Genomic DNA, 11,121 nt, shown 5'->3' on the forward strand with positions numbered 1-11,121 from the left:
CAGGGTTGCTGTTGTATAGCTTGAGCTTGTTGATGTTGAAGCGTGGGCTGAAGTGCTTAAAGTTGGCCGGTAGATCCAGCAGCGCGACGTTGCCGTGAAGTTCCTGGATCGGGTACGGACTGATGAAGCGCGGGATGAACTTCCGTGAGCGAAGCGTCGTTTCCGCGATGGCGTGCGAGATGTTCAGGTCCTGCGTCGACAGCAAGGCTAGATCACCGACCTTGAATGGGTTTGCTGCACGACGCCGGTCGTAGAACTTCTTTTGAGCCTCTTGCGCATCCAACAGATTCTTCCGAGCACGTTCGATCATCTCTTGACGATGCTGAACAAATCGAGACGCGTACTCCAAACGAGACCTCGCCACCGGCTGATCGCTCTCCACACTACCCAATGGGTTCTTAGGGTGACGACCGGTGTCGACGAAGAAGGGCGACAGCTTCGACGAGCTGGACACCAGTGTTGCGTGCGCATACTCAATCATGGGCAGGTGCTCATTCCAGTCGTTGCCATGGTACGAAACAGAGCATCGCAACGAGTCCTCGAGAGTCCGATTCTGACGCTCAGTTTGGCCATCGGCCTGCGCTCGGTGGGCAGTCGTCATCGCTGTCTTGATCTTCATCAGCTGTACCAGTGCATTCCAGAACTTCGACGTGAACTTCGGGTCCCGGTCGGAGATGATGGTCGATGGGATACCATAGTACCGGATGACGTTGTTGAAGAACAGCTTGGCAATGTCTTCCGCAGTCGCCGTGGTGTGCGTCGGGATGTAGACTGGACGCTTTGACAACTTGTCCACCACGACCATGATCGCATCAAAGCCGTCGAACACAGGCAAATGCGTGATGAAGTCAGTCGAGACAACATCCCAACACGCAGCGGGCAACGAGATCGGCTCAAGCTTTCCTGCTCTTCGTCCGGTGCTTGACTTGTACCTCATGCATGACTCACAACTCTGAACGTAGGCTTTGATGTCCAGATCCATGCTCGTCCAGAAGTACCACGGTGCCGCAGCAAGCTGAGCGCGACGGATGCCTGGGTGCGCCATGATCGCCGCATCATGCGCGTTGTGAATGACATCGAGCCAGAGTTTCCGGTTGTTTGGCACACAGAGGCGGCGTAGGCTGTCGTTGCTCTTCAAATAGATCAACCCGCGAATGATTTCGCACTCTTCCGACGGGCGACCGGAGGCTTGAAGACTGAATCTTTGCTGTATGCCTTCTGAAACGCTCGCTTCGTTTGGTTATCCAGTTGGAGTGAGCTTATCACCGTGCTGTCCTTCATCGATGCTGCGTTCAATCTCATACGCCACTGTGCCGTGCCTACACCATGTGCCCTTGCGACTGGCTGTTTGACGGCAAGCATCACGGCTTGATCGCGAGTCGGTATGCTTTGGAGCTTCTCCGTAGCCTTGGTACGACGCGATGCCGCGTCGCGAATGTTCGTGCATGTCGGCGACGTCAAACACGCCGTACACACTGCCAGCGGCTCGGGTTCGGTTTCACCAGCCTCCGGTTCCTCCCCCGGACTTGAAGAAGCATCAGGGGGGCGCGATGACGCGTCGGCGACGACATTCAAAGCGCCTGGACGATGATGCAGTGTGAACTGGAAGGACGCAAAAAAGTCCAGCCAGCGAGCCAAGCGACCAGACAGGCGGGGATGCTGTAGAAACCACTTGCACGCCGAGTTGTCCATGTACACACCAAACGAGACTCCATGGAGGTAATGGCGCCAACGGGTGAGCGCTTGTTTGATCGCAAAGAGTTCCTTCTAGTGAACAGGCCAGTTCAGCTCATGCGGACCAAGCTTCTTGCTGAAAAATACCACGGGGAGATCATTGCCGCCATGCAGCTGAGAGAGGACTCCACCAATGCACGCGTGACTAGCATCCGTTGTCAAAATGAACGGCTTGTCGAAGTCTGGCAGACGTAGTACCGGTGCGTGCTGGAGCGCAAGCTTGATGGTATTGAAAGCCTGGCGCTGACCGTCATCCCATACCCACGCCACATCTTTCTTGACTAAAGAGCTCAGCGGAAGTACCAGTGTCGCAAACTGATGAATGAAGCGACGATAATATCCGGCGAGGCCCACGAAGCGCTATAGATCCTTGATGTTGCTAGGCTCTGTCCACTCGGCGATGGCTCAAGTCTTGCGAGCGTCCACGTGCAAGCCATCAGCTGAGATGGTGTGACCAAGGAAGTCGACCCAAGCTTGACCGAAGTCGCACTTGTCCGGACGAGCGTAAAGCTTGTGAGCCCGAAGGATTTCACAGACTTGCCGTAAGTGCTCGACGTGATCGGCCATCGACCGCGAGAAGATGCAGATGTCGTCCAGATAAACGACCACGAACAGTAGATGGCTCAGCAGCTTGCGCACCAGGCGCGTCCACGTGCCCGGCATGCCGGCCAGTCCCATAGGCGCCACGTTCCAATGATATATCTCATGGTTTGTCCTGAGTGCCGTGTACTGCTTAGACGTCGGAGACATATGCATCTGGTGGTATCCACTGGCGAGGTCGAGAATCGAGAAGATCACTGCTCCCACCATCCGATCAAAGAGCTGCTCGATGTGCGGCAGCGGTATCTTGGCAACCTCTGAGGCCGCATTCACCAAGCGATAGTCAATGACCCATCGAATGGGCATGTGCGGATTGTTCGAATGTAGCCACTCCAAGCGTGATGGGAATTTGCCAGTCGCGGGATCCTTTTTGGGCACGCCAAAGATGTTTAATACCCGTGGAGAGTCCGACACTTCGATCCAGTTCTTCTTCAGCAGCTCTGCCACAAAGATGTCCAATGCCTCCTGCTCAACCTTCGAGAGACGGAAGGGGGCGCGGTTGCTGGGCGTCGCACCTGGTTTCAAGACCACTTCGTGCTCGATTGAGCGGCTCGGTGGTAATCCAGGCGGCAACTCTGACGGAAAGACATCTGCGAACTCGTCAAGTACTGCTTGAAGCTTCGACGGCACGGACTTCACCTTGGGCGACGTCTTCACCGTGACATTATACAGTTCGGCGTACTCGTCGGCCTTCACCTTTGTCTCAAACTCTGTCGCCGAGAGGACACACAACGACGATGCCTCCGTGTCGTCATCGCCTTCGTTGTCAAAGATGCGTGGCAATGGCTGACATTCTAGCTCTGCTATCGAGCTTGGCCCCAAAGGCATACTGAAGTAGCCTGCCTTTACACGAGCGTCAAGCTGCTGCCGCAGATTCGGGGGCAGGGGGTGCTGAAGGAACTCAGGTTTCACTTCCACTGAAGCCACTGACGGTCCCGCTACCTCGAGACTGTCGTTCACCGAAATGAAATCATGCACTAAGCGCTTGTTAGGGAACCGCATCACTCCGGTTTGCCAGTCGATAACCGGGTTGAACTGCACCAGCCATGGAAGCCCGAGGATCACGTCTTGATTTGTCGACACTTCCCACTCAATGAGGGAAACTCCGTTGAAGTCTCTGCCAGCAAAGCTGATAGTCTCCAAACATTGTTGCGCCGTACGGGCCGGCGTTGTCGTACCGTCCAAGCGCTCCGCCGTGACCTTGGTGAACTCAACGCAGTTTTGGGCGAGGCAAGGGCGCACAATGTTGCGCTCTGCACCGCTGTCGATCAAGATTCGCACTGCCCGCCCGTTCATCGCCCCCTCGAATCGCAACAGTTCACGATTGGGTGACGGCTGGGTGGCGATGGACACCATGTTCAACTGCAAGCTGTCAATGACCTCGACGTGGTCGTCACGGCTGTCTACGTAGTCGTCTTCGTCTTCGTCGGATACGTCGTCTTCGACAATGCGGCGGAACGAGCCCTGGTTAGCGCGGAATGACCCGCGCCCTTGTGGAGGACGAGACACACCCCGGGGGTTGTTGCGCGCTGGCCTCTTTGGACACGTGGCCAGGCGATGCCCGGGTTCCTTGCAGTAGAAGCACAGATTACTGCGCAGACACTCGTCGCGAGAAACGAAGCGCGAGCTTCCAATCTCCATCGGTGTCGGCTCCTCGATGCGATGTAACGACTGTTGAAGGCGTTGGCCACCTTGACCTCCGCGGTTCGCATGGGTTCGACGCGATCCTACAGCGTGCGTTCGGTCGTACATCAGTGCAAATGAAATCGCGTCCGTCGTGTTTCGGAACTGGCGCAGCTTGACCTCCTGTCTGATCTCTACGACCAACCCCTTCTGAAAATGCATGACCTTGTCGATATCGCTCATGTCCTCTACCTTGCAGATGATGTGCCGGAAGGCCGACACGTAATCTTCGAGGCAGGCGAAGTTGTTCTGGCGTAGGCGTAGGAGCTGGTCGCGCAGGTGCTCTTGGTGATCGGGGGTCGTGAACTCGCTGGTCAGCAGCTCCTCGAACTGCGAGACCGAGTGCAGGAAGTTCCCGTCGTGGGAGACGTACTCGCGGTACCACGCTGCTGCTGGCCCCTTCAAGTTCGCCACCGAGAGTGACAGGGGGCGCTGCTGCGGTGAGTCGGCGCCGTACTTGATGTTCTTCAACTCAAAGTAGAGTTTGGCACTGAAGAGGTAGTCCGCGACATCGTCGTCCTTAGTGCCGGAGAACTTAGGGATGGAGATGCCCTCGGCACGGTACTCGCGCGTGTCTTGAGAAGTAGAGTCGGGCGACGGTGGTTGTTGCTGCTGCTGCGAGGCAGACTGCTACTGCAGTTGCTGTTGCAGTGTCGCCGCCATCTGGCGCTGCAGCGCCGCTGTCTGCGCCATGAACTGCTGTTGCTCGCATATCATCGCCGCGAGCGAGGCGAACATCTGCTGCACGCTGTCCGCGTGCTGCATCGCTGCTTCATCCATGTTTGCGCCTACGCTAGCCACGTCGTCAATAGATGGCTGGGGCGCGCAAGCTCCTCAGCTAAATCAATCAAAGTTTGAAGTCGCAGGCACTCCCTGGAGCGCTGCTTCCGACAATGTCTGTAAACCCCAACGAAGTCACAGACGCCCGACCTGGAGCTCTGCTTCCGACAAGTACCAACCACTTGCTCCAGTGTCCCGAAGGAAGCAACTGGTGCAATTCCGTCCGGCGCTAGCTCGAGTCCGCCTCGGAGCACAAAGACTCCTACTACTAAACTCGTAACGGCCACCGACGCAGATGTTACACTCGGCTGCGCACTGTTTGCAAGTGACAGCTGAGGCGACAAGCGGAAGGTCGAGGTGGGTGCCGCGTATGGACACGCGGAAGTGATTGGGCTAAATGCACGAATGAGATGTCGACACGAAGTGACGTGTGACAATGTGCGTCGCCACTCCTCCCCCAGAAAGAAAAGGAGCGAGCTCGGCGAAAATGGAGGCCCCGTCGGCGACGAGCGGACGAGGCTGCGGACGAGGTCACGCACGCGGCCCACCCGGAGAAGTTGAACGGCGAGAGGTACAGGTGCAGCACACCGAAGAACGGATGCGAGGAAGACGGCGTGCGCAACGGCAACGCGGGGCGGACGAGGCTGGACGGCGTGCACACCGGCGACGCGTGGCGGCACTGGAACTGGAACGAGGACTGGAACTTGAACCGGAACTGGACTGAAGCGCGCGTCGGCTCCGCAAGTGCTACCAAGTGTAAGGTTCTGGTTGTGCTTGTTGTGTTGCGAGTAAAATGGAAACTGAATTGATGTCTTTGTCTGTTTGCTGCTATCCATCTACCCGAGGGCGCCCTCATGGCGCTCGGTCCTAAACATGAAGTGGTTGGCTGAGGCGTGCCGGAGCAGGAGCTTGCGCAACCGGTGAGTTTGCAGACGACGACTTGGGCTCTCTGCGTGCGGACTCAACTGATGATGTGGTTGTGTTCTGCTCTTGCACGTGCAGATCATTACAACACGGGCCCGCGGCTGCCTATCGCAAGTTGCCCAAGTGTTTTAAGGGGTCGACCGCGGAGGCACAGAAGAAGAAATCAAAGTACCAGCTCTGGTTTGCATACACAAGTTGGGACAACAAGGGGCTGTGCTTGAGGCTGGGAAGACAGTTGAAGTGTGAGATACAAATGTATACTTATCAGGAAGGTCGGCTATCTTGCCTATTTGGCGCTTCCATTTGAGAAGGTTAGAATGGGTTTGAGTTAAAGTCCTGCGAATCGCTTACTAGGTTTCGGAGCCTGCGATGGCCTAAACAGTAAGCAAAGAAATATTCAAGGGCGCGGCTTGCTGCGCCCTTGAATCACGCGGGCAGCGCATTGTTTCCACTTCACCACTTTCGAGTATAACGGTTGGTCGACTCGCCACGATTAGCTTGACTAAGCAGCGTGAGCGACAGTGACGCAACGAGAAGCGATTGCTCGATCATGTCGTATAGTTTCCATGTCCTGGCACAACGACGACGTCAATGCATTCTGGTTGTCAAGCTGATTTGTGTGAACGTTACGTGTCACCGATGTGATGTTGTCCGAATGGTGCTTGTGGTACGAGCAACCTTTTTTTGGACGAATTAATGTCTGTGAGGCTGTCCATACAGCTCTTCTAGCTGTCTTCCCAGGACAAGTATTATTATTGTGCTTCGCAAACGTTTTGTCGTTTTGACTTGGAGCTCTCCTCGATTTATCATTAAGTCGAGGTCGATTTAATAAAACGAGATCAAAGAAAGGGACAGATCGATCTATTTAGGCCGGCTAATAACTCGAGCTACGACAATCCAAATCAGGGCTCGAGGTCGATCTCCTGGTGGATCTGGGCAGAACGAGGTCGATCTACGGTACATCGATCCCTTTTGCGTTTTCAAAAGCGCAATTCAAGGTCGATCTAAGTAAATCGAGATACCGCCTCTGTTTTGTACCCTGATTTGTGGACCGGCCTTCCTCGATCTAGGCCATAAAACGGGGCGACATTTATCTGCAAAGCACAATAACTTCCCAGTTAGTGTGTGTCGGTTTAGAGTTCAACGTAGGAATTTTCAGGCATGTCAGGAGGGGGTATTGTGGACAGAAAAAGAACGAAATACCCCTTTTAAAATTGCCAAGAGTACCCCCTCTTAACTAAGGAAATGCAGGCGTGGAAGCCAACTTGCACTGCCATCTCCAGCGTCTGCAGAAGGTTATCCATGTATGCAACGAGGAATAGGCCAAATACATGGCTAATAACACTCTTAGCACGTCGCAAGCGATGTCGAATCCAGTAGTATCGCTCATATGTAGCTGTAAGTCGGGATCGTACCGCCTAAACTCAAGTTGAAGACTCCATTGGTGGCTAGTTGCTCACTTGAGCGTCAAGCGCCGAACTTGTCAATCATTTCTAAACTTGCCAAACAACGGCCAACCCACCAACCCACCAACGCCCATGCCACCCACTTCATCTTCCAAAGCTCGCGGAACCTCCAAAGGCCGTGGGAAGGGTCGCTATAAGCCGACTACAAGTTCAACTCAGGCGACTCGAAAGCTGCGCAGTGTTAACGACGCACTAACAGCATTGCCAACCAAGGTGAAGCTGCCAACGCGTCAGCAATGGTTTCCAAAGTATGAGAAGGAGCTCTGCGTTCGTCCGTTCAACTACGTGGAAGGCGACGTCGCCGAGGCGATCTGCAAATTCTGCGAGGTGTTCCGACGGGAAGATCCGCCGGACGAGCAAGACGATTCCGCGTTCGATGCGTTGATGAGGAACCCGAAAAAGAAGCGCAAGAAGATGGCTAAAGCTATGGTGTTCAAGACGTTTCGCCGCGACCATATCATCCGACACATGCAGCGCGAGCACTCGAAGAAGTGGTCTGCCTTCCTTGCTGTCACGGAGGACGAAGAGCGCGAAAGCTTTTTCCTGCCTACCCGGATCGAGGACTTCCTCCCGAGACACCCTCAGATTTCGTTTGTGGTTCTGAGCGGAATTGCCAGCCTCATCAAGCGTCTGTTCTGCAACCGAGGTGATACGCCACACGGCTTGGTGACTGTGGACGACGAAATCGGAGAGGTTGAAGTCTCCAACGACTTTATGGAGACCGAGACGGATGGATACGTTCTAGTTATCCGTGATCGAGGCCAGTTTGAGACCATTGTCAGCTGCATCAACGCGGGAGTAAGCTTTCGTGCCATTGCTGGTCTGTTTGCCACGTTCGGAACCGCGCTGTCCAACATGAAGCCTGGATTCCCCTGCAGACAAGTAGTAGGGCAATCGGTTCGCCGTGTCGTTGCTCTCAACCTCTCTGCTATCCGCTCACTGCTCAGCAAGACCTGGGGATTTTCGCTGATGGTTGATGGCGTAACGCACCACAAAGAAGGATACCTGGACGTGCGTGTGTCGTTTGGCCTCGTGGGTAAAATTCACAACATCCACCTCCTCGCCATCCCCATTGGCGATAGCGCCCACACAGGCGAGAACTATGCTGAGCTTGTCATTAATCTACTAGAGCACATCGGTGAAACCAACCTGCTCCCTCAACTGATCGGTGTCTCGACGGACGGAGCTGCGACGATGCTAGGCCGCCACCAGGGATTCTCGACGCGACTTCGTGCTGCTGCTGAATGTGGTATCGCAGTACACACAAAATCGTCAGTTGTGGTAACTTGGCTACAAACACAACAATAGCCGAGCTGGTCGGCTTTGTTGGCCTGCACCGGGTTGCCCCCGAGCGGTTCGGCCCAACCGGGACAGCGGGTGTCTCGCCTCTCGCCGAGACCTGCCAACCAAGATCACTCCTCCGGAGAACCGCCGAGTTCGACGGCCTCCGTTCGCTCAACCCTGTGCCCTCCACCAAAGGATGGACGACGGCGCACGGAGCGCTTTTACAGGTCGCCGAGAGCAAAGGCTTCTCGACTCAGCAATCAGTGCCCGGGACGTACGGGAACACTGGCTCGCAGCGGTGGCGAGACTTTCCTTCGCGCTTGGCGAGACTCGCGCCCAACCCGGGCCGACCTTAATCTCTTGGCGCTGCCAGCCGAGTACCCTACAAGCTATGCCTCTCGGGTACCGGCAGCAGACATAATCCGGCCCCGTGCAGGGACTTACCGGAACGTGTACACGTGCTTTAGGCCTAGAAAATACTGCTCTGTTGTTTGTTATCTCTGTCGGGCGCCCTGAAGGGGCACCTCCACTATTCCTAAGCTCCTATACAAATACCAAATGGAAGTGGTCGGTTTTGGATCTCGGCCGACTCTTCGCTGAGCTCGGCGACGCCTGAGCTCGGCTGGTCCGGATGAGCTATCCGGACAATTCTTCGAACTCGGCTGAGCCGGATAAGGTGTCCGGATAAGCTGGTGAACTCGGCTGAGCTCGGCTGAGCTCGGCTACCGGTACAGTGTACCACTCCAGCCGAGTTGGTCGCGCGAAATCTGGTGTTTCCTACACCACAACTGCCCCGGTCATGTTCCGAGCCGAGTTGGTGAGGGACCTGACCATCACTCCTTGAGTCGAGTCCAATCTCGGCCAAAACTCCAACGGCAGCGCACAAGTCTCCACGCCATGTCGTCGTCCGGCGCTCCTGCCGCTCCTCCGGTACGTTCCTCGCCTCCAACGGCTCCATCCATTCTGCTGCTGACCCTTCTTCTACTGATCTTCACAGACTTCAGTTGCGTCGTCTTTGCAGTCTTCACATCTTCCCGCGCGAGATGAGGGGAAGTTCGCTGAGTTGGTCGACTCGGCGTCCCGGGCTCGCGGGGTCAGCGATGAGCAGGAGCACCCTGTCATCGATCTGACAACTTCCCGTGGGTTCGACCGGGAGTCCGAGCCGGCATCTCGCACTTCTCCTCGCCGCTTGCCGAGTCCGCGTGGCGACACCACTTCGGAAGCCGCCGACCTTGGTCGGTCGGACTCGGCTGGGCCGGTGAGTCTCGACTCTCGCTGCGCTGATCCATGCGCAGTCCGAGCAACGCCGCATCGAGAACGCGGACTTGGCTCGGCTGTTGTCATTCGTGATCACTCGTCCCGCGCCGGCGGCTGATAGAGAGGTCCGCCGAGCTGCCCTCGAGGCGACGTCCGTCAGCGAACTCGTGAGCCTCCTTCGCGGTTAGCACCAACCTTCAAGTCAAGCTAGTGACGTCGCTGCACTGAGGGTCGAGCTGGAGTCTGCTCGGACTATTAACGCTGACTTGACTCGGCGGCTGGATTCACAGGCGACTGTGAAGGCCGACCTCGAGGAACGGTTGAAGACTATCGAGGAGGAGCGTGACCGATGGAAAGCCGAGTCGAAGAAGTCGTCCCCTCTCCTGACCAGCTTCCGGAAGGCGATGGCCGAGTCTGAAGCTTCCTTGAAGTCGGCCCGCAAGTCTCAGGATGATAAAGTGAAGTCGGCTCTCGCTCACGCTAAGGATCTCGGCAGGCAGCTCAGGGAACGCGACTCGGCGATTGAGCGTTTGACTCAGCTTCTTTCGGCTCGTGACGCCGAGTACGCTGTGCTCCAGGGGATCTCGACCAAGCACTTCGAGCAACTGCAGGAGTCGTCTCGGCTACTCATTTATGGAGACGCCCAGACTCTCCGTGATGCCAAGGCTACCATCAAACACCAGCGTGAGGTCATCCTCCGACAGAAGCGTGTCATTTCTCGCATGGGTCTTTTACCCATGCATGATCCTCACATGGCTGCTGCAGCTGCAGCCGGGTTGGACGTGCCTGGGTTGAGCCCTGCTGACTTGCAGCTTAATGCTCGGTTATGCCGGATCTTGGCTCAACGTTTCCCGGAGGTTATGGACATCCCGGCTGGAGAGACTCGTCGAGTCGAGTTGACCATCCACCCGCGAGCGGACGGCGCTGCTACTACTCTGCCAGCGACCGTGAGCTCGGCTGGTTCTTTCCTTGGACAATCAACCCGGCTGACTGGGTCTGAGGCTCCGGCCCCTCTAAGCGAGTCTCCCGCATCATCTGCCGCCAATCCTGTGTCGGCTGGTGCGGTTTGTATGCCCGTGTCCACTTCTGCTTCGCGCCGTCGCCGCTGCAAGTCGGTCGACCAGGTTCACCGAGCTCGGCTGGATACTCTGACACCCGCCGAAAAATTACTTCGCTACTCAAACCCGAAGTCAGCGACGGCGGCTGGTTCTCAGCGCAAGCCCAAGAAGCCACTCGAGCAGCCGTACGCGTGTCCACTTCCTGGTGAGGTCGGCCATGAGGACGCGTTGGTCCAGCTTGAAAAGGCTGCCCAAGAGACTGACGCCGCATGCGACCTATCGCTCCGGTCGAGCTTGAACTTAGCCGGGTTGACTTTCGACGATGTGAATGTGGA

General features: G+C 56.2%; 3 protein-coding genes across 3 annotated transcripts; 2 read left to right on the plus strand and 1 right to left on the minus strand.

Annotated features, from left to right (window-relative positions):
• Positions 1-3,414: 3,414 nt before the first annotated feature.
• Positions 3,415-4,560, minus strand: PHYSODRAFT_460469 (hypothetical protein; the record flags this gene model as incomplete). The annotated part of the gene is made up of 4 exons (XM_009527391.1): positions 3,415-3,755; positions 3,846-4,005; positions 4,066-4,284; positions 4,387-4,560. Coding segments are annotated over 4 exons (894 nt in total), but the record flags the coding sequence as incomplete, so codon positions are not given.
• Positions 4,561-7,259: 2,699 nt separating this feature from the next.
• Positions 7,260-8,827, plus strand: PHYSODRAFT_330692 (hypothetical protein; the record flags this gene model as incomplete). Its single annotated transcript, XM_009527392.1, has 3 exons — positions 7,260-8,436; positions 8,540-8,622; positions 8,699-8,827. The coding sequence occupies 3 exons, from the start codon at positions 7,260-7,262 to the stop codon at positions 8,825-8,827; spliced, it is 1,389 nt and encodes a 462-aa protein (XP_009525687.1).
• Positions 8,828-9,934: 1,107 nt separating this feature from the next.
• Positions 9,935-10,642, plus strand: PHYSODRAFT_366859 (hypothetical protein; the record flags this gene model as incomplete). The annotated part of the gene is made up of 1 exon (XM_009527393.1): positions 9,935-10,642. A coding segment is annotated over one exon (708 nt), but the record flags the coding sequence as incomplete, so codon positions are not given.
• Positions 10,643-11,121: the final 479 nt, after the last annotated feature.

This window comes from Phytophthora sojae (genome assembly GCF_000149755.1).
Source record: "Phytophthora sojae unplaced genomic scaffold PHYSOscaffold_4, whole genome shotgun sequence".
NCBI classification, from domain to species: domain Eukaryota; phylum Oomycota; class Peronosporomycetes; order Peronosporales; family Peronosporaceae; genus Phytophthora; species Phytophthora sojae.